At 36.0% G+C, this 24,913-nt stretch overlaps 1 protein-coding gene across 8 annotated transcripts in view; it reads right to left on the reverse strand.

The window, feature by feature from the left end:
- Positions 1–24,913, reverse strand: part of HERC4 (HECT and RLD domain containing E3 ubiquitin protein ligase 4) — a 139,909-nt gene that overhangs the window by 68,239 nt on the left and 46,757 nt on the right. For all 8 annotated transcript variants that reach the window (XM_043596458.1, XM_043596457.1, XM_043596456.1 and 5 more), the window contains 2 exons: positions 22,878–23,008; positions 6,782–6,942 (listed from right to left, as the gene is read on the reverse strand). In XM_043596458.1, coding sequence (XP_043452393.1) covers positions 6,782–6,942; positions 22,878–23,008 — 292 coding nt within the window. The remainder of the gene's footprint in view (positions 1–6,781; positions 6,943–22,877; positions 23,009–24,913) is intronic.

Raw genomic sequence — 24,913 nt, forward strand, 5'->3', positions numbered from 1 at the left:
ATTAGCATAGAAACAGATACATAGATCAATGGAATAGTATAGAGAGGCCAGAAATAAATCCATACATATATGGTCAATTCATGTATGATAAAGGAGCCAAGAATATACGATGGGGAAAGGACAATCCTTCAATAAATGGTGTTGGAAAAACTGGACAGCCACAAGCAAAAGAATGAAATTGGACAACTATCTTACACCATACACAAAAACTAACTCAAAATGGATTAAAGACTTGAATAGAAGACCTGAAATCATAAAACTCCTGGAAGAAAACATAGGCAGTAGGCCCCTTGACATCAGTCTTAGATGATTTTTTTTTTTAATTTTTTTTTTTCAACGTTTATTTATTTTTGGGACAGAGAGAGACAGAGCATGAACGGGGGAGGGGCAGAGAGAGAGGGAGACACAGAATCGGAAACAGGCTCCAGGCTCCGAGCCATCAGCCCAGAGCCTGACGCGGGGCTCGAACTCACGGACCGCGAGATCGTGACCTGGCTGAAGTCGGACGCTTAACCGACTGCGCCACCCAGGCGCCCCGAGATAGATGATTTTTTGGGGTTTGACACCAAAAGCAAAGACAATAAAAGCAAAAATAAACAAATGAGACTACATCAAACCAAAAGCTTCTGCACAGCAAAGGAAACCATCAACAAAATGAAAAGGCAACTTATGGAAAGAAAATATTTGCAAATCACATATTTGATAAGGGGTTAATATCCAAAATGAATAAAGAACTCATAATCAATAGCTAAAAGACAAATAATCTGATTAAAAAATAAGCAGAGGATATGAACAGATTATTTCTCCAAGGAGACAGATGACCAAAAAGTAAACAAAAAGGTGCTTGAATCACTAATCATCAGACAAAAAAAAAAAAAAAAAATCAAAACCACACTGAGATATCACCTCATACCTGTTAGACTGGCTACTATCAAAAACATAAGAAATAACAAGCACTGGTGAGAATGTGGAGTAAAGGGAACCTTTGGGCACTGTTGGTTGGAATGTAAATTAGTGCAACCACTATAAAAAAAACTTTATGAAGGTCTCTCAAAAAAGTAGAAAATAGAGGGGTGCCTGGCTGGCTCAGTCAGCCTCGACTCTTGATCCCAAAGTCATGAGTTCAAGTCCCACAGTGGGTGCAGAGCCTACTTAAACAAACAACTCAAGAAGTTAAAAATAGAACTACCATACGATCCAGTGTGGGGAAATAGGTTCAAGACTTCCTTCTGACATAAATGGGTCAGAAAAAAGGTTTGGGCGGAAAGCCGCCACCATGGGGCAAAACACCCAAAGTTAGCCAGCGAGATATTATAATGGGATCACGAGCAACTTGTTATATCACTTCAGGAAATTAATTTCCATCTGGCACTAATATACTATTGTGCTTTGATCACAAACCCCACTTGCCCCCCAGATCCTTTGCTTCTTACACACACATGTTAACAATTACCATCTGATTGTTTTCTTCATGTTCACCACGTGTGTAAGATCTTGAGAGCTCAATAAAAGAGACAAAACCCCTGCTTGGGGCTCTGGTCTCCTCCTGGACATTAGCCTCTCTCATATCCAATTCTGCATCTGCTCTCTTGCTGGACAAGAGAGAACTCCAGACTCATAGTCTGTGACAATCCAGCAATTCCAATTCTGTGTATTTATCCAAAGAAATGAAAAAACGAACTTGAGAAGATACATATGCCCCCATGTTCACTGCAGCATTATTTATAATAGCCAAGACATGGAAGCAACCTAAGTGCCCACTGATAGATGAATGGATGAAGAAAACGTCTGTCTGTCTGTCTGTCTTTCTTTCTTTCTTTCTTTCTTTCTTTCTTTCTTTCTTTCTTTCTCTCCCCCCCCACCCCACACACACAATGGAATATTATTCAGTCATAAAAAAGAAGGAAATCTTGACATTTGTTACAACAAGGATGAACCTTGAGGGTATTAGGCTAAGTGAAATAAGTCAGAGAAAGGCAAACACCCTATGATCTCACTTACTTCTATGTGGAGTCTTAAAAAAACAAAAAAGCTCATATATATAGGGAACAGATTGGTGGCTGCCAGAAGGGGGGTGGGAGGGTGGACAAAATGGGTGAAGTGCATCAAAAGATACAAATTTCCAGGGGCGCCTGGGTGGCGCAGTCGGTTAAGCGTCCGACTTCAACCAGGTCACGATCTCGCGGTCCGGGAGTTCGAGCCCTGCGTCAGGCTCTGGGCTGATGGCTCAGAGCCTGGAGCCTGTTTCCGATTCTGTGTCTCCCTCTCTCTCTGCCCCTCCCCCATTCATGCTCTGTCTCTGTCCCAAAAAAATAAATAAACGTTGAGAAAAAAAAAAAAAAAAAGTGATACGTGTTCAACACCAAAGTTAAAAAAAAAAAAAAGATACAAATTTCCAGATATAAAATAAATAAGTCATGGAGATGTAATGTACAGCATGGTGACTATAATTAATAATAATCTATTACATATTTGAAAGTTGTTAAGAGAGTAAATCTTGCAAGTTCTGATCATAAGAAAAATAATTTTGTAGCTATGGTGAGATTTTAATTACATTTTGCAATATATACAATACTAAATCATTATGTTTTATACCTGAAATTAATATATGTCAATTAAAAAAATTATTATCTGATTTTTGGGGTGCCTGTGTGGCTCAGTTGGTTACATGTTCGTGAGTTCAAGTCCTGCATCAGACTCCATGCTAACAGTATGGAGCATGTTTGGGATTCTCTCTCCCCCATTCTCTTTCTGCCCCTCCCCACTAGTGCACTCTCTCTTTCTCTCAAAATAAGAGTTATATATATAAATACATATATATATAAATACATATATATTATATAAATACATATATAATATATGTATTAATTTTTATATATTTTTATTATATAAATACATATTATATAAATACATATATAATACATACATACATATATATATGTATTTATACACACACAAACACACACACACACACACTGACCCCCAGAATTCAATGAGAATTCAAACTCTTACTAGTTCTCCTTTGTTTTAATAGTAATAGGGCGTCCGGGTGGCTCAGTCGGTTAAGCATCAGGTCATGATCTCACAGTTTATGAGTCGAGCCCTGCGTCCAGCTCTTTGCTGACAGCTCAGAGTCTGGAGCCTGCTTCGGAATCTGTGTCTCCCTCTGTCTATGTCCCTCCCCTGATCATGCTCTCTCTCTCTCTCTCTCTCTCAAAAATAAAATAAACAGTAATACAATTATTTACATAGGTTCAGTAAGAATCTGTTCCCCTTCTTATAGTTTGTACCTCTTTCATAATTGATTGAACAAATCAACTATGCAACCAAGTACTTATCTGAAGAACATATTTGAGAATTGGATTTTAGGTATGACAACTCATTTTAAGGAACAAAGGCTGGCTGCAGTTATGGAACCAAAGCCTATAATAAAGCCAGTGAAGTAAAGGATTAAAACTTCTCAGGTTTGGGATATTGTCATGGGTTGAATTTGTCTCCTCAAAATTCACATGTTGAAGTCCTAAACCGAAGCACCTCAGGATGTGACTTGTTCAGAAACAGGATCGTTGCAGATGTAATAAGCTAAGTCAAGGTCATTCTATGTATGGTGAGCCCCTAATACAAAATGACTGATGTCCTTATAAAAGGAGAAAATGTGGACACAGATCCACATGGAGAGAGAACGCCATGTGAAGATGAAGGCGGGTATCTACTACTAGCCAAGAAATGCCAAAGATTGCAGCAAACCGCCACAAGTCAGGAGAGACACATGGAACACAGTCTCCTTTACAGCACTCAGAAGAAATTAACCCTGACATGTTTATCTTGGACTTCTAGCCTCCAGAACTGAGTCAATAAATTTGTGTTGTTCAAGATATCCAGTTTGTGATATTTTGTTACAGCAGCCCTAGGAAACTAATGTAGTTGTCCAAACTATATACATTCTAAAGAAAGATCTTCCCTGGCCTATACCAAGTTCCAAGTCTGGAATATTCTGTTAACAATGTTGTTGTTTACCTGTGATCTTAAGGTCCCATTAGATAGTTTATGCTAACAATGTGATTTAGGTGGGAGCCATGGGCTTCACCTCTGGAGGGGCTGAGAAAATTAAATTCACATTTAACTAGTTTTTATCCTACACAACTTCAGTACATTACAAAATAATTATCAACCATTATATATATTATATACAATACATACATATAATTTGTGATAAAATGTACATCAAATTTACCATTTTAACTGTTTAAAATGTACAATTCAGTGGCATTAAATACATTCAAAAAGTGTAACTATCACCATTATTCATTTCCATAAAGTTTTTATCAACCCAAACAGGAACTCTGCACTCATTAAACAACTCCTTGTGCTCCCCTCCCCCCAGTCCCTGGTAACCACAATTCTACTTTCTGTCTCTATACCTTTGACTGTTGTTGTAGGTACCTCATTTAAGAGGAGTCACTTGATATATTGTCCTTCTGTGTCTGGCTCTTTTGAGTGAGCATAATATTTGCAAGACTCTTCCATGTTGTAGCATGTATCAAAATTCCATTCCTTTTCATGGCTAATATTCAATTATATACATATACCACATTTTTTTCATCCATTCATCTGTTGATGGGACACCTGAGCTCTTTGTACCTTTTGTCTACAGTCAATCAACAATGTTTTGATGAAACGAAGTTGCAGCAAAACAAGTAATTTTAAAATTCCATTTCCTTTCCCATTTGAATGCAAATAATCTCAAGGTACAGTTTCAAAGATAACAAAATGCATCCCTAAGTGACTAAACTTTACAAATACATGATTTTCTTACAATATCCATGCTGCTTTAAATTATATAATCTCTTTATTATGTTATTAACAGTGCCTTTTGGGTAAGAAACTGATATAATAAAACTAACATGCCACTAAGGACACAAGAACAGTATTACTAAAATAAATGCACGTCCTAAACCTAAGAGTAACTAGAAGAAAATGAAGCCATATACTAAATACAAAATCAAACAAAAACAAGAAAAAATAGTATGATATCCTGACCTTTGCTAAATGAAAGTGTAACTGATAGCCTTTTAGTTACTAAAAAATAAATACATAAAAAAGAATCTTCAAGGCCATTCATAAAAAGTTATGGACCTTTTCAAATATCAACCTTTACAGTATGCTCATCGCTGAATAAAATATTGAGAGACACAAGTCTTATAACTCTAAGAAAAATCCCAAAGAAAATCAGACAGATTAAATGAACAAGAACAAAATTCTGAGAAACAGTTTAGGATAGTAAAGGAAATGTATCTATTTTAAAAAAGCACATTTTACGGGCACCTGGGTGGCTCAGTCGGTTAAGCATCCGACTTCAGCTCAGGTCATGATCTCACAGTTCATGAGTTCCAGCCCCACGTCAGGCTCTGTGCTGACAGCTCGGAGCCTAGAGCCTGCTTTGGATTCTGTGTCTCCCTCTCCCTCTGTCCCTCCCTTGCTTGTGCTCGGTCTCTGTCCCTCTCTCTCAAAAATAAACATTAAAAAAATTAATTCAAATATTTCAAACTCTTTAGCAAATAAATTAACACCAATGAAAAAATAACCAGGTCCACTAAAAAAAATAGAAAATAAAAATAAATCAAAGACTTGGTTAAAGCCATAGGGATACAGAAGCAAATTTAAAAATCTTATATATATATTTTTTAACATTTATTCATTTTTGAGAGACAAGAGTGTGAGTGGGCGAGGGGCAGAGGGAGAGGGAGGCACAGAATGTGATGCAGGCTCCAGGCTCTGAGCTGTCAGCAACAGAACCCAACACAGGGATTGAACTCACAGACCGCAAGATCATGACTTGAGCTGAAGTCAGACATTTAACTGACTGAGACACCCAGGCACCCTGCAAATTTAAAAATTTTAATACTTTGAATAGGTAATATATTCTATGATCCAACTTTCAAAAAAACAGGAAATATTATATATTTTAAAGTCCAAAATAAATTGAAAGCAGAATCTTCAAGAGATATTTGTACACCCATGTTTATAGTGGCATGATTCACAATAGTAACAAAAGGCAGAAATAATCCAAGTGTCTATCAACAGATGAACACATAAACAAAATGTGGTATATATGTACAATAAAATGTTATTCAGCCTTAAAAAGGAAGGAAATTCTGACACATGCTACAACATGGATAAACTTTAATGACATTATGCTAAGTTTATGAAATAGCCAGTCACAAAAAGACAAATAGTGTGATTCCACTTACATGATGTACCCAGAGTCAAGTCAAATACACAGAGACAAAATGCAGAACAGTGTCTGCCAGCTATCGGGGGGAGTAAATGCAGACTTGCTGTTTAATGAATACAGAGTTCTAATTTTGCAAGATGAAAAGAGTTCTGGAGACCGGTTGCACAATGTCAATGTACTGAACACTACTGAACTGTACATCTTAAATGGCTAAATTCATAAATTTTGAATAATGTCTATTTTGCCACAATTAAAAATAAAAAAAACACCCCTTCCCACCGGCATCTAGCCACCACCCAATTCCCACATGCCTAGCCCTCTGAAACCACTTTTACTACTTTATTTACCATGAGTTTCCTTATGCATACATAAGCAAGTATAAACAAACTAAGCAAATATGTACACTGTTCTATATCTTGCTATTTTCATTAAACAATGTATCTTACAATTCTTTCATTCAAATGTAGAAAACTTCATCATTTAAGAGCAGCATTTTAACAAACAACTTTAATGTGTATAGCAAAGCTTTAAAATAACAGAACTTACCAATATCTGGTGGACACTGCCCATTATAGGGGAACCAATTTCCTTTCACAGTGAAAGGACTTTTCCTGTTGCTTGTTGAACCAGTTCCCAGCTGCCCGTTACCACCAAGTCCAAAAGAATAGATTCGTCCTGATGAAGGAACAAAAGCAGAAGTGTGCTGCCTAGAGTAAAATGATAGAAAATCTCAGACTTAATGTTACCTTCCAAACAATTTACATTTAGAAAAGCTTAACAAATATTAACTGATGATTTTTCTTTTTAAAAATACATTAACAAAACTATTATACTTCTTAAATTGTCTATACATAATATTAAAAGTCTTACTGTATATTCAATGAATTCTGTACCACACATGTAGGCTGCATTAACATGACCCCGAAAATTTCCACAAATGTCCAAATTTAAAAAGGCCCAGATCTATACTAGAATCCCTTATAAAAGATGATTCAGCACAAGAGGTAGCATCTAACTAGGATGTCCAAGTTAAGTTCTCCCCTTCCCTTCCCTGTAACATTCTAGCCTGAAGCTTTTCTATGAGGGTCCACTACCAGGGCACCAATCAAAAATTTTACAATAAGAAACAGGCAAGTAATCCACTACCAATCTTCTTATTGGTGTGTGTGTGTGTGTGTGTGTGTGTGTGTGTGTGTGTGTGTGTGTGTAATAAAATAATAAAACAAAGCTTCCTTTCTCTTCTAAAGAAAGTGACCTTACATATACGTATGCACCCAGACTCCTTTGGAAGTGGCAGAGGGGAAGCAAACCTTGGAAACTGAAGATCTGATGCTGAAGAAAACCCACTACTCAGTGAACCTGATGTTTCACCACTGTGTATTCAGGAATGGGTTAAAGAGGATAATCCAGCTCAGGCCTTGTGTTCCTCAACTTGTTTTATGGCTTCCATCATGTCTGGCAAATTCTTAAGTATCTTTTCTATAAATATTGTTTGTCTCACATTTATTCAATTATTTTCTCCTTGATAGTGTTACATAAATGTTGCACCTTCCAATATATCCTACCAGTCTCTTAATCTCTCTTTTATATCCATGCCCCTTGTGAGTAATTTCTCTGGATCTGCTTTTCAAATCACTACTTTTCTCTTTAGCAGTGTGTCCAACCTGCTGTTTTAATTACTCACTGATTTTTAAGTTTCAATGACTACGTCTTATCTCATTTCTGAAGTTCCTTCCCCCTCCCAAATCTGCCAGCCTGTTATTTAATTTAAAAAACTGTTATACATTGTGAAACTTAATACATACACACCAACCCAGGACTACTTTGACAAGCCCCAAACCCACCTTATGGCAACCCTGTGATTACAAATTCTCAGAGGAGATTCAAATCAGAAACGAGACCAAGGACAGAAAAGTCTCCTTATAAGCAAGGGAATATTTCATTGTGAATTCTTTCCATGATGTGGTTTTATTGGGAGGACATGGTTTCTCAGGCCTAAGGCCTCACTAATGCTTCTATCAGCTCTTAGGCCTCATCTCCTGTCCCAAACTCCTTTGCCCTCTATGGTATACTGTTTATCAAAAAAGCCAAGAGTATTCCTCTCCCTATACCCATTATGCTTATAATATGACTTCTGTGGCTATTCCCACCAAGATGAGGAATCTATTTCTCCATGTCTTAAATCTGATATTATGCCTTACAAGTGGCTTTGAATTCTTTCTCCCTCTCTCTTTAGGAACCCTGTTCTACTATCAGGAGACTAATCCAAAATAAGTGTTTGAAGAATGACGTACAACCTGGGCCAGAAACAAGCTGTCCCAGCTAAGGCCATGCCAACTACCCAAACCCTAGCCAGATAACCAGCTGATGAACTGAGTCCAGCTAAGATGAGAACTGGCCAGCTGAGCCTAACCCAAATTACTGAACCAAAGAACTATTAGCAAAATAAAAAACTGTTTTAAGCCAGTTTTCGGGTGTTTTTTTTTAGCAATATAAGCTAATATATTACCTACATTTGCAAATTCTTTCAGGGCACCTCCAAAGTCAGTTCAAACAAACAGCTATGGTTTCTAGATTTGTTTTTGCCCTGTGGCATTCCCTTTAGTTCCTGGCAAACTAATCTATGTTATTTAAAAGGTTTTTTGATTCGAAAGGGCTTTCAAGTTATCTAGTCTATCATATTACTGAAAAACTAAGTAGAATCTAACAACCATTTTACCTTTGAGGCAAGGGCAATCAAAATTTTTTAATCAAGGGTACTCTTTTAACAAATGAAATATTAAATGGAATCCTAGCATATAAAATAGATTAACTGCTTCAGTCAAAGGGTTTCACATTGCCCAGTCTGCCTCTTTTAGGACTGTGACATCTCAAAGGAACATACAGCTTAAAAATTACTGCAATCCTGGTTCATTAAAGTCCTCCTCAAAATGGTCTACTAAAGTAGTGGTTCTTAAACCTAGATGCATAATGGAATCACCTAGGGATTACGCTAGGCAACAATATACATTTCTTTGGGGGGGGGGGGGCAAGTGAGCAAGGGGCAGAGAGAGAGAGAGAGTGAGAGAGAGGGAGAGGGAGAGAGAAAATATCCCATGAGGGGCGGAGAGGGGGGTGGTTAGGAGAGAGAGAGAGAAGTGGGGCTTGAACTCAAGAACCATGAGATAGTAACCTGAGCTGAAGTCAGATGCTTACCCAACTGAGCCATCCAGGTGCCCCAACAATATACATTTCTAAAAACTCTCCAAAAGATAACAGCATGAAGTCAGAATTGAGAGTTACTAAATAAACATAATAATCCTAAATTCTAGATTTGATATAATAGCTCAAAAACATTATAATATTATACCACTGGAATTTGAACCTTTTGTTTTTGGATCATCTCCTTGATGGATTCACATTTCTTATGTTTCTCATCTGCTTCCTTCAGGAGGCTTTTGACAATTATTCGATAAGGAAATTAATACATCTTATTGTACCAACTACCTGGAAGTCAAACTGGTCAGGATACCATATGCCTACCTACATTCCCCACATAGGTAAGTCTTTGTATCTCAATCAATATATAACTGAAAATTCTTCCCCAACACAATAAACATATTAAATTTCTAGAAAGAATTGAGTTCACAAAACTAAAAGTAACTATTCAAATAATCTTACCTGTTAACAATTACAAAATTGGATAACATTTTAAAATATTGTTTTATAGTCTTTTAATGGATTATGCATGAAGATAAACAAGAATAGATGAAGTCTCTAAACTTCAGGCAACATATATTCATGTATAACTTCAGCAGTACAAATAATGTTTGATAATAAGCACTCCTGGCTCATATATATGTTGAGTTTTGATTTACTTTTTATGATAAAGTCTAATTCATACATTGGAAAAGGAAAGGAAGGCTTTATCAAATCATTCCCATAATTTTTCAAATACATAACCAAGCACACAAAACTGGGCATACAAAGAAACAGGACACCATGAACAAAATTTAACAGAAATAGATCCTAAAGATTTCAGACGTTGGAATTATCAAACACAAGAATCTAGAACAACCATGTTTAATAATTTTTTAGTGTCCAAGAAATAAAAGCCAAACTTGAAAATGGACAACTGGAAACACTAAAGAAAAAAAAATTCAGATTTTAAAAAGAACCTGTAAGAAATACTAGAACTAAAAAATCCAAAATAACTGAAATCAAGATCTTGAACGACAGATTTAATGAAAAATAGATACAGCATAAGAATAATGGGCTGAAATATAAATAATAAAAACAATCAGGAAAGCAGCAAAGAGGGTCAAAAATGTGGAAAATAAAGAATAAAGCTACAAGGCAGAGTATGAAGATTCAATATACATCCAATCAGAGTTCCATGAAGAAAGGAGAAGCTATGTCTAAACAGATAATAGCTTTGAATTCCCCATAACTGATCAAAGATATTATTCCAAACTCAAGAAGCCCCATAGGAAAATGAGGAAATCAGACCCTGAAAAATGAAAGCAAAACTGGAAAAAGATTTAAAAAGAAACACAACAGGGGCTCCTGGGCGGCTCAGTCGGTTAAGCGTCCGACTTCGGCTCAGGTCACAATCTCACAGTTCATGAGTTCGAGCCCCGCATCAGGCTCTGTGCTGACAGCTCAGAGACTGGAGCCTACTTTGGATTCTGTGTCTTCCTCTTTCTCTGCCCCTCCCCTACTCATGCTGTCTCTCCATCTCTCAAAAATAAATAAACATTTAAAATTAAAAAAAAAAAAAGAAACATAATACCTTCAAAGGAGCAACATACTAATAGCTGGCTTCTCAATAAGCAAAGCCAAAAGACAATAGAATGGTATCTTCAAAGCACTGAAAGTAATTACCAAGCTAGAATTCCATCATCGCCAACATCATTAAAGAATTAAAGTGAAATATAGGAGGCCTGGGTGGCTCAGTCGGTTGAGTGTCTGACTTCGGCTCAGGTCATGATCTCACAGTTTGTGAGTTCAAGCCCTGCATTAGGCTCTGTGCTAACAGCTTGGAGACTGGAGCCTGCTTCAGATTCTGTGTCTCCCTCTCTCTCTGCCCCACTCCCACTCACACTCTGTCTCTCTCTCTCTCTCAAAAATAAACAAACATTAAAAATAAAAAAATAAAAAGAATTAAAGTGAAATAAAACATTTTTAGATAGATAAAAGAGTGTGCAGATCTATTCAAAGAAAATTCCAGAGGATGTTCAGACCAAAGGAACTGGAAAATATGAAGAGCAGAAAAAAAAAAGGTAGTAAATATATAGGCATTTCTAAATGTACACTGACTATATGAAACAATGTTTTTGTGAAGTTTAAAATATAGAGAATGAAAAGTTGGGAAAGGTAAATGAGAGGTCCTCATAATGCCACAAAAAGAAAAAGTTATTTATTAATATAAATTAAAGATAAATGCTGTTTCCATTTATGTTTAAAGTAACAACTAAAAAAGAAGGTATAGTTTCCAAATAAGAAAAGGGAATTACACACACTTAAAAAATTATCAATCCAAAGAAAAGAAAATTAGAGAAGAGAAAAATAAAATATTTAAACAACATAGATAATAGGGCACATGAGTGGCTCAATTGGTTGAGTGTCCAACTCCTGATTTCAGCTAAGGTTATGATCCCAGGGTGGTGGGATTGAGCCCAGCACTGAGCTCCACATGGAGTGTGAAGCCTGTTTAGGATTCTCTCTCTCTCTCTCTCTCTCTCTCTCTCTCTCTCTCTCCCTCTGCCCCTCTCCCCTAATCATGAGCACTTGCTCTAGTAATAAAACAAAACAAAAATAAATACAACACATTATACAATAGATGACAAAGACAATATAAAATATTATGGCAGGATTAAATACAAATGTATTCGTAATTACAAAACTGACAAAACGGTCAATTTAAAGACAAAGATTGCCAGAGTGGATTCTTTTATTTAATTTGAATATAATTAACATTCAGTGTTATACTGAATGAGAAAATCCCAGGCAGGCTCTGTGCCGTCAGCACAGAGCCCAATGCAGGCCTCAATCCCATGAACAGTGAGATCATGACCTGAGCCAAAATCAGGAGTTGGGACACTTAACCAACTGAGCCACCCAGGAACCCCTTTTGTTTCTTAACATATGAGTGCAATCATATAATATTTGTTTTTCTCTGACTTATTTTACTTAGCATTATACCCTCTAGATCCATTCATGTTGTCGCCAATGGCAAAACTACCATACTAAATTTTTAAAGATCTAACTTAATGCCGTTTACATGATAGTCATCCAAAACCCGCAGAAAGACAAGGTAAAAGATTATGTATAAGTGAAAAATATGTAAAGAATGAATATAACATACAATATACGAAAAAATATATAAGTAGGAGTAGCCCTATTAACATCAGATAAAAAGAGACTCAGGGGTGCCTAGGTGGCTCAGTCTGTTAAGCAACCTACTCCTGAGATCTGCTCAAGTCATGATCAGGCTGCACGATGGGCTCAGAGCTAAGCATAGAGCTTACTTTGGATTCTCTCTCCTTCTCGAACTGCCCCTCCCCCACTTCTATCTATGTGCACTCTCTCTCAAAATAAATTTTAAAAAGTATCACTAAAAGTGGTCTAGAGGTCACAATCACAATGATAAAAATTTCAATTCACCAAGAAGAGGTAAAATTGGAATTTTATGCACTTAAGATGGACTCAAAAGCAAAAACTGTCAAACTTACAAGAAAAAATTAAAAACAGTCAAACTGTGTAGAACACTGTAATATTTCTTCTTCAGTAACTAATTAAAAAATGGTCAAGCAAAACAAGCCAACAAACAAAAATGCCACAAAGAAGATCTGAACATTGTTAGAAAAACTTTACATAATTGAGACACCTGAGTGGCTCAGTCGGTTAAGCATCTGACTCTTGATTTCAGCTCAGGTCATGATCTCTCAGTTCATGAGTTCAAGCCCGGCATCAGGCTCTGTACTGACAGAGCAGAGCCCACTTGGGATTCTCTTTCTCTCCCTCTCTATCTGCCCCTCCCCTGCTCGCTCACTCTCTCTCAAAAATAAACATTTAAAAAACTAAAAATAAAAACTATATAATGGGCATATACAGAATACTGCATCCCACCACTGAATGAACTAAAGCCTGAAATGTATGAAATGAAAAATATACACAAAATATGGATCGTAAAGAAAAAAAGTTGGTTCTGTGAAAAGATTAATAAATTGATAAACCTCTAGAAATAGAGGTTTAAAAAAAAGATCAGGAAAGAAAGGAAAATTTACCAACATCAAAACAGGAAAAAAACAAGAGATCACTATAGATCATACAAACATAAAAAAATTTTTTTAAGATAATACTGTACTCTACTGAAAATATAATTCCACCTCTTTACTATCCTGTAGTATTAAACATGCACAGTCTTGTTACAGCCTGATGGTAGATAAGCACCATGCATTCCCCCTACCTTAACCTTACTCTTGGTCATGTAATTTGTTTTTGGTCAACAGGATTTCTGAAGCAGAAGCTTGAGAAGTACACGTACAGGTGCTACTCCCAAAGAAAATAAAATACCCAGAGGTAGCCACTGTTCTCTGGCCTGAAATGAGACCCGTAACAAAGCCATCCCTGCTCAGCTGCAGACTGAGCGAAGTCTCCCTAATGGTCATACATCTTGAAACAGCTGTCCCAACTTGCAGCAAAAATAAGAGCCACTCCAGGTGACCCATAGCCTGAGAAAGAACCATCTCAGATGATCCATAGAGTAAGAAATAAACATTTATTTTTATAGGTCACTGGCATGTTGTTTGTATAGCAATAGGCTAATATAGATACTGAAATTTTACATTCACATGTTTACAATTTAAACAAAAATGGAAAAATTCATAGGAAAATCTAAATTACAAATAACTGACAAGAAAAAATTTTAAAGCTACCTTATAAAGAAACTGAAGAATGTTTTTAAAATTCCAAAAAAGAAAATACCAAGCCCAGATGGCTTTAAATGACAAGGTCTACTAACTTCTAAAGTGGTTGTCTTTCAAATAAAGAGAAAACAAGGGTATAATCCCCAATATATATTATTAGACTAGCATAACCTTAATAATAAAACCTGGCAAAAATAACAACAAATGTGAACTACTGGGACTTCATCAAGATAAAAAGCTTCTGCACAGCAAACAATTAACAAAACTAAAAGGCAGCCTATGGAATGGGGGAAGATATTTACAAATGACATATTGGATAAAGGGTTAGTATTCAAAATCTATAAAGAACTTATCAAACTAAACAGCCAAAAACCAAATAGCCCAGTTAAGAAATGGGCAGAAGGGGCACCTGGGTGGCGCAGTCGGTTAAGCGTCCGACTTCAGCCAGGTCACGATCTCGCAGTCCGTGAGTTCGAGCCCCGCGTCAAGCTCTGGGCTGATGGCTCGGAGCCTGGAGCCTGTTTCCGATTCTGTGTCTCCCTCTCTCTCTGCCCCTCCCCCATTCATGCTCTGTCTCTCTCTGTCCCAAAAAAATAAATAAACGTTGAAAAAAAAAAAATTAAAAAAAAAAAAAAAAAGAAATGGGCAGAAGACATGAATAGATACTTTTCCAAAGAAGACATCCAGTTGACTAACACACATGAAAAGATGCTCAACACCATTCATCATCAGGAAAATAACAAAGTAAAACCACAATGAGATACTACAATGCACCTGTCAGAATGGCTAAAATTAACAACACGAGACAACACGAGAAACAACAGGTGTTGGCGAGGATGCAGAGAAAAGAGAAACGTTCCTTTTGCACTGTTGGTGGGAATCAGAACTGTGCAGCCACTCTGGAGAACAGTATGTTGGTTCCTCAAAACACTGAAAATAAAACTACCCTAAGATCTAGCAATTACACTATTCAGTATTTACCCCGAGGTACAAAAACACAAATTCAAAGGGGTACATACACCCTGATATTTACAGCAGCATTATCAACAATAGCCAAACTGTGGAGAGAGCCCAAATGTCCATCAACTGATGAATGGATAAAAAAGTAGTACATATACACAATGGAATATTACTCAGCCATCAAAAAGAACGAAATCTTGCCATTTGCAATGACATCAATGGAGATAGAATTTATTATGCCAAGCAAAATAAGTCAGAGAAAGACAAATACCATATAATTTCATTCATATGTGGCATTTAAGAAACAGATAAACATATGAAAAGGGGGAGGGAAAAGGAGAGAGGGAAATAAACCACAAGAGACTCTTAACAATGGAGAACAAATTGAGGGTTGATAGAGGGAAGTGGGTGAGAGATGGGCTAGATGAGTGATGGGTATTAAGGAGGGCACTTGTGATGAGCACTGGTTATTGTATTTAAGTGATGAATCACTGAATTCTACTCCTGAAACCAATACTGCACTCTATGTTAACTAAATTAAAAAAAAAACAACAAAAACAAAAACCAAAAACCCCACAAAACAAAAAGTAACAGAAAATTATAAACCAAGCTCAGGGATAAACATAAATACAAGTAATATTTTAAAAATATTAGCAAACCAAATGCAGCACTATACAAAATGGTAACATAGGGGCGCCTGGGTGGCGCAGTCGGTTAAGCATCCGACTTCAGCCAAGTCATGATCTCGCGGTCCGGGAGTTCGAGCCCCGCGTCGGGCTCTGGGCTGATGGCTCAGAGCCTGGAGCCTGTTTCCGATTCTGTGTCTCCCTCTCTTTCTGCCCCTCCCCCGTTCATGCTCTGTCTCTCTCTGTCCCAAAAATAAACGTTGAAAAAAAAAAATTTAAAAAAAAAATGGTAACATAGATGATTAAACTGGAGCTACTACAGAAAAGTAAAGCTGTTTTTATTTACTAAAATCCATTCATATAGTTCACCAAATTAACAGATTAAAGGAGAAAAATCATAAATCATTTCAATAGATCCAGAAAGACCAACAAATACTTAACAGCCACTCATTAAAAATAAATAAATAATCCTTTTAACTATGAAAAAAGAAAAATTCCTTAATGTGATATAGGTTATCTACAGTAAACTTATGGCAAACATGATACTTAATTGTGAAATACTGAAGGTTTGCTCACAGACAGAACATAGAACAACATGCCTTGATCTTTAGCACTTCTAGTGAACATCAACCTGGTGTCCCAGACAGGACACTAGGACAAGAGATATGTTAAGCATAAGTATTAGAAATGAAGAAATAAAGCTAAACTGATTCACAGATGGTATGACTGTGACACACAGCATAAATAAGTTATGTTGTGAAAACAATAACTGAAAGGGGGTGGCAGTAGAGCCATACAGGAACAGAGTTTTTGTATGTTGTTGAAGTTAACCCAGTATCAATGTGAATTACTGTTATAACTTCAGGATCTTAAATGTAATCACCATGGTAACCACAAAGAAAGTAGCTATAGAATATACAGAAAAGGACATGAGAAGAGAATTAAAACATTTCACTAAAACAACAACAACAACAACAACAACAACAAACAACAAAAAGAGACAGTAAATCCAGGAAATGAAGAACAAAAAAGTATAAGACATACAGAAAGAAAATAACAAAATGACAGAAGTCCCTACATCTCATAATTACCTTTAAATGTAAATGGGTTAAGTTGTGCACTCAAAACACAGAGACTGGCAGAATGGTATTAAAAAAAAAAAAAAAAAAAAAAGACCAAAAAGTGAAAAGATGAAAAAAGATATTCCATGCCAATAACCAAAAGAGAGTAAAATGGCCATACAATTAGCGGACAAAACACACTTTAAATCAAAAAAGGTTACAAGAGACAAAGGACATTATATTTCAACAAAAGGTTCAATACAGCAAAAGTAACAATTAAAATCATTTACACATCTAATAAAAGACCATCAAAATATATAAAACAAAAACTGAAAGAACTGAAGGGAGAAATTATTCTGCAATAATGGTTAGAGACTTTAATAACCTTACTCTCAAAAACAGAATAACCACACAGAAGTAAGGAAAAAGAGAATTTGAACAACACAATAAGTCAACTAGATCTAATAGGACACACTATTCAACAACAATAATATACACATTCTTCTCAAATGACATGGGACACTATCCACATTAGACCATATGGTAGGCCAGAAAGTAAGTCTCAATAGATTTTAAAAGACAGACACCATATAAAGTATCTTCTCTGAACACAATGGGATAACATTAGAAATCAGTAACATTAGGAAATTACAAAATTCACAAATCTGTGGAAATTCAACAACATACTTTTAAATGACCTATGAATCAAAGAAATCACAGACAAATCAGAAAGACGTAAGAGATAAATGAAAATGAAAACACAATGTATCAAAACAAGAGATGAAGGGAAAGTAGTGATAAGGGAGAAATTTACATTTAAAGACAAGAAAGATCTCATGTGAACAACCCAACTTTACAACTTTATTTTTTTTTTCAACATTTATTTATTTTTTGGGGGACAGAGAGAGACAGAGCATGAATGGGGGAGGGGCAGAGAGAGAGGGAGACACAGAATCGGAAACAGGCTCCAGGCTCTGAGCCATCAGCCCAGAGCCTGACGCGGGGCTCGAACTCACGGACCGCGAGATCGTGACCTGGCTGAAGTCGGATGCTTAACCAACTGCGCCACCCAGGCGCCCCCAACTTTACAACTTTAAACACAAAGCTAGCAGAAGAAAAATTAGAGCTGAGATAAATGAAATAGAGAATACAAAAATAGCAAAAGTCAGTGGAACTAAAAGCTGGTTTTACAAAGATCAACAAAACTGACAGAACTTTAACTTGACTAAGAAAAAAGAAAAGAAAGAAATTACTAAAATCAGAAGTAAAAGTAGGGGCCCTACTATTAATGCTGCCAAAATAAAAAGGATCATAAGAAGAGTACATAAGCAATTATTTGCCAAAAATTAGATGATTTAGATAAAATACACAAAATCTTAGAAATACAAAATTTACCAGTACTACATCACGAAAAATAGGAAAACAGAAAAGATCTATGAACAGTAAAATGACTAAATTGATAAAAAAAAAATCTCCCAGCAAAGAAAAGCCCTACATTAAATAGTTTCATTGATGACTTCTACCAAACATTAAAAGAACTAAATCCAATCCTATTCAGAGTTTTCCAAAAAACTTGAAGGGGTGTAACTTTCTAACTCATCCCATGAGGACAACACTGTCCTGATATCAAAGTCAGACAAGGACTCTACAAGAAAACTACAGACCATTATCCCTTATGGACAGTGATGCAAAAATTCTCAATACAATATTAGCAAACAGAATCCAGTAGTATATTAAAAAACTGTACAGCAAAGGCACAAGGGATTCATTCCTGGAATGCAGGGATCGTTCAACATATGCAAACTGATCAAAGTAATTTATAATATTAAGGCAATGAAGAAAAAAAACCATTATTATTTCAACTGATACAGAAAAAAAATCAACAAAATTCAACACCCTTTTTTGAAATACTCAAAAACTAAGAATAGAAGAACATTACCTCAACATAATAAAAGCCATCTATGAAAAACCCACAATAAATGTCATACTCAATGGTGACAGACTGAAAGTTTCCTCTAAGATCAGGAACAAGGCAAGGATGTCTACTTTGAATACTATTCAACAACACAGTACTGGAAGTTTTAGCAAGAAAAAGAAATAAAAGCCACCTAAATTGACAAAGTAGTAAAATTATCTCTGTGTACAGATGATATGATCTTATATGTTGAAAACCTTAGAGATTCCACCAAAAATCTATCAGAACTAAAAAACAAAACAAAAAAAAGAAACAAAAATCACCAAAACAGCAAGATACAAAACCAAAATGCAAAAATCAATTGTATTTCTATACATTAATAATGAACAATCGAAAAAGAAATTTAAAAAACAATGCCATCCCAATCAAAATTGCACCAGCATTCTTCTCGAAACTAGAACAAGCAATCCTAAAATTCATATGGAACCACAAAAGGCCCCGAATAGCCAAAGGAATTTTGAAGAAGAAGACCAAAGCAGGAGGCATCACAATCCCAGACTTTAGCCTCTACTACAAAGCTGTCATCATCAAGACAGCATGGTATTGGCACCAAAACAGACACATAGACCAATGGAATAGAATAGAAACCCCAGAACTAGACCCACAAACGTATGGCCAACTCATCTTTGACAAAGCAGGAAAGAACATCCAATGGAAAAAAGACAGCCTCTTTAACAAATGGTGCTGGGAGAACTGGACAGCAACATGCAGAAGGTTGAAACTAGACCACTTTCTCACACCATTCACAAAAATAAACTCAAAATGGATAAAGGACCTAAATGTGAGACAGGAAACCATCAAAACCTTAGAGGAGAAAGCAGGAAAAGACCTCTCTGACCTCAGCCGTAGCAATCTCTTACTCGACACATCCCCAAAGGCAAGGGAATTAAAAGCAAAAGTGAATTACTGGGACCTTATGAAGATAAAAAGCTTCTGCACAGCAAAGGAAACAACCAACAAAACTAAAAGGCAACCAACGGAATGGGAAAAGATATTCGCAAATGACATATCGGACAAAGGGCTAGTATCCAAAATCTATAAAGAACTCACCAAACTCCACACCCGAAAAACAAATAACCCAGTGAAGAAATGGGCAGAAAACATGGATAGACACTTCTCTAAAGAAGACATCCGGATGGCCAACAGGCACATGATGAAAAGATGTTCAGCGTCGCTCCTTATCAGGGAAATACAAATCAAAACCACACTCAGGTATCACCTCACGCCAGTCAGAGTGGCCAAAATGAACAAATCAGGAGACTATAGATGCTGGAGAGGATGTGGAGAAACGGGAACCCTCTTGCACTGTTGGTGGGAATGCAAATTGGTGCAGCCGCTCTGGAAAGCAGTGTGGAGGTTCCTCAGAAAATTAAAAATAGACCTACCCTATGACCCAGCAATAGCACTGCTAGGAATTTATCCAAGGGATACAGGAGCACTGATGCATAGGGCCACTTGTACCCCAATGTTCATAGCAGCACTCTCAACAATAGCCAAATTATGGAAAGAGCCTAAATGTCCATCAACTGATGAATGGATAAAGAAATTGTGGTTTATATACACAATGGAATATTACGTGGCAATGAGAAAAAATGAAATATGGCCTTTTGTAGCAACGTGGATGGAACTGGAGAGTGTGATGATAAGTGAAATAAGCCATACAGAGAAAGACAGATACCATATGGTTTCACTCTTATGTGGATCCTGAGAAACTGAACAGGAACCCATGGGGGAGGGGAAGGAAAAAAAAAAAAAAGAGGTTAGAATGGGAGAGAGCCAAAGCATAAGAGACTGTTAAAAACTGAGAACAAACTGAGGGTTGATGGGGGGTGGGAGGGAGGAGAGGGTGGGTGATGGGTATTGAGGAGGGCACCTTTTGGGATGAGCACGGGGTGTTGTATGGAAACCAATTTGTCAATAAATTTCATAAAAAAAAATAAATAAATAAATAAATAAATAAAAGAATTACAGGAAGGATCAAACATAAAAAAAAAACAAAAACAATGCCATTTACAATAGTATCAAAAAGAATAAGATATTTAGAAATTGAACAAAAAGGTAAAAGATATAGGATGAAAACTACAAAACTTACTGAAAGAAATTAAAGACATAAATGGAAAGACATTTCGTGTTCATGGATTGGAAAACTTAATGTTAAAATATCAATACTTCCCAAAGTGATCTACAGATTCAATCCAATCCATATCAAATCATGGAAATGCAAATTAAAGTCATGATGTTTTAAAAGGTTTATTTATTTATTTTGTGTGAGAGAGAGAAAGCATGCAAGCAGGGGCCAAGAGAGAAAGAGAATCTCAAGCTGACTCTACTCTGTCTGCGCACAGCCCAATGTGTACCCATGAACCATGAGATCATGACCTGAGCCGAAATCGAGTCAGATGCTTAACTGACTATGCCACCCAGGCACCCCTAAAATCATGATTAAGTAACACTATATATCCAAGAGATTAGCAAAAATTTCAAAGTCTGACAATGCCAAATGGGGACAAGGACACATAAATGTGGAATGTAAATTCTGGTAAACAGGGTGACATTAACCTGCAAAATTCAAGTTAAATATCTTCTATGACCCAGCAATCCCATTTTAGGTATTTACTTAGAAATATAAAGGTTTATGTATATTATATAACAAACGTTCAAAGCAACATTATTTGTAATTGCCAAAAACTGGAAGCACACAAATAAATGCCTGTTAAAAAAAAAAAAAGCTACCAAAGACTACCTACAGTGTGATTTCATGTATTTGAAGTTAACAGTTGGCAAGACTGAACTATATTTTATATGGATATATACTATGAGGCAAAAATCAAGCTGAGTTAATCAAACAAAGTATATTTTGCTTTTTGGGAGTCTACCTAATTTAATCCACCAAAGGTGAAGCTCAATTTCAAAGCTGTGACTCTTATACTTACTCCCAAGAATTGGGAATCAGGAAATCAGTATTCCAATTCAACTTTCAGCAATAACTACTCTCAGGTGTTAATTAACTGCTCAATTTCCTCACTGTTTAAATTTAAAAAGGTGGAAAAGAAAAAAAAAAAAAGATGACCTATACTTCACCCTCAAGTGTGATGCTACATACAATAAATACAATGTCACATATATATTATTAATATCTTGCCCCAGATAAATCTTTTTCGAATAAAGTAAAATAATAAGTATAAATGATGTTTCTCCTGTTACTATTACTCCTCACCAGCAAATCAGGCATTTAAGGAAGAATGTTTTTATCTTAGATTCCTAGAATGCTAAACAACTCATTAAAAAAAATACCTACTTTCAGCTAGGAACTGCCATCTTCTAGTAATTTGCAAAATGACCAACACAAAGGGAAAAAGGAGAGACACCCCTATATGTTCTCTAGGCCTTTTAGTAAACATGGAATTGGTACTTTGACCACATACACGCAAATCCACAAGAAAGGTTATACCATAGACATAGAGGGGATGGGCACTATTCAAAAAGGAATGCCGGACAAATGTTACCAAGGCAAAACTGGAAGTCTATGATGATACCCAGCATGCTGGTGGCATCGTCATAAATAAACAAAGACAAGATTCTTCTTGCCTAGAAAATTATTGTGCATACTGAAAACATTAAGTACTCTGACAGCCAAGATAGAGCTTCCTCAAACATGTGAAGGGAAATGATCATTAAAAAAGGAAGCCAAAGAAAAAAGTACTTGAGTTCAACTGAAGTGCCAGCATGCTCCAACCAGAGAAATACAGTTTGTGAGAACCAACGGAAAGAAGCTTCAGCTACTAGAACTCACTCCCTATAAATTCATGGCCAAGAAGGTGTAAAAAAACAAAAGACCTCTAGGGGTGCCTGGGTGGCTCAATTGGTTAAGTGTCACTCTTGACTTGTCCCAGGTCAGGAGATCATGCATTGACAGCACAGATCCTGTTTGGGATTCTCTCCCTCTCTCTGCCCTTTCCCCACACACGTTCCCCTTCCCTCTCCCCTTTCTCCCCCAAAATAAATAAATAAACATTTAAAAAATAAATAAATAAAAGACCTCTGGACTGTTAGAAAAAATTTTAAGTAACTGAATTATAGAGACTAAAATACTTGTATACAATAACTTACCTTCCACAAGCAATCTGAGTGACAATGCTTCCCATAAGTTCAAAAACTTTCCTTGGATTTATTTCATGACTGGTAGAGTTATGACCCAACTGACCATACCCTCCAGCTCCAAAAGTAAACACTCCACCTTCCTTAAAAAGAAAAAAAAAAAAAAAAAAAAAAAAAAGACAAAACTCTTTATCATTAGAAAGCCTGATGAAAGAAAATAATTTAAGAAAATAAGTTAATCTTTAATATATGGAGTCAATTTTTCTCTTCTATTGTCTCCACAATTTAACAGATGATAGCTGACCCTTCAAGGTAAAATGTTTTAAAACTAAGTTCCAGGTTGAGGTTATTTTCACATATTTTAGAAGTACTTAAATGTGTTCTCATTATATTTAGTTAGAGCCACCATTAAAGAGATACTAATCATTTTTTGCATTGCCTTTCACTATCATTATATTTACTGAATCCCAAGTACATAACTATAAAATATCACAAAACCAAAAAATGGTATCTTCAGTTTTCAAACTGGTTATGCTTTTAACATAAAAGCTGAAAGAGTATAAGTAAACCAGAATGCACAAATATACTTATTTTTAACACATAGTTGCTACAATATACAGTTGACCCCTAAACAGTGCAGGGGTTAGGGATGTCAACACCTTCTGCAGTCAAAAATCCACATACAACTTTTGATTACCTAAAAACTAATAGCCTATTTCTGACTGAAAGCCTTACTGATAACATAAACAATAACCACCTTTTTTTTTTTTTTTTTTTTTTTGGCATAAAAGAAAGGCTACACAGTTTACCTGGGAGTTTTTTCAAATTGTCACAAATCTCCAAAAACTTTTCCAAAGTATTTGTTGAAATAACCTACTGAGCCACTCAGGCACCCTAAAAAGTACTGGAGTACTTTAAAGCAAACTGTGGTCATCAAATCATCTCACCTATAAATATGTATGCATCTTCAATGGCACAAACCTCTAACATATAAAAACATACAATACAGTAATAGTATTATCACATTTACAAAATTAGTATTAATTTCTTGATAGAAACAGCAAAAGTGTTTTTACTTCTTATGGTTTTTTGTAACTGGTATCATTTTCCCCAGTTTTATTTAGGTATAACTGAATTGCCAAATAAAATTGTATATAAAGTGTACAATGGGATTTGACATATACATACATTGTGAAATGACTACCACAAAGAAGTTAATTAACACATCAACACCTCACATACTTTTTTTTTTTTTTGATAAGAATGCTTCAGATCTACTCTCCTGGAAATTTCAGGTACAGAATACAGTATTGTTAACTACAGTCACAACGCTATACATCAGATCTTTAAAACTTACTCATCTTATAACAGAAAGTTTATATCCTTGACCAATTTCCCATTTCTTTACACCCCACCAGCCCCTGGCAAACATTCTACTCTCCATTTCTACAGATTTGACTTTTTCTTTTTAAAGATTTTCCATATAAATGATACATAATATTTATTTTTGGCTTATTTCACTTAGCATAATGCCCTCCAGATTCATCTATGTTGTTGGAAATGATTTCCCTCTTTTTTTGTGGCTGAATATTATTCCAGTGTGTATGTGTGTGTACACATATATGTATAAATCACATTTTCTTTATCCATCTACCTGGTAATGGACACTTAGGTTGTTTCTTGGCTATTGTGAAAAACTGCTACAATAAACATGGGAGTGCAGTTATCTCTTCAAGAACCTGTTTTTATTTCCTTCAGATATGCACCCAGAAGTGGAATTTGCTGGGGCATATAATTCTATTTGTAATTTTTTTTCTTTCCTGTTTTTTTTTTTTTTTAAAGTAGGCTTCATGCCCAGCAGAGTCCAATGTGGAGGTTGAACTCATGACCCTGAGATCAACACCCAAGTGGAGATCAAGGGTCAGACACCCAACCGACTGAGCCACCCAGTTGCCCCACTATTTGTAATTTTTTGAGGAACCTCCATACTGTTTTCCATTTGCACCAGTTTACATTCCCACCAGCAGTGGAAACAAGGGTTCCCCTTT

This window comes from Prionailurus bengalensis, chromosome D2, assembly GCF_016509475.1.
Source record: "Prionailurus bengalensis isolate Pbe53 chromosome D2, Fcat_Pben_1.1_paternal_pri, whole genome shotgun sequence".
Taxonomy (NCBI): Eukaryota; Metazoa; Chordata; class Mammalia; order Carnivora; family Felidae; genus Prionailurus; species Prionailurus bengalensis.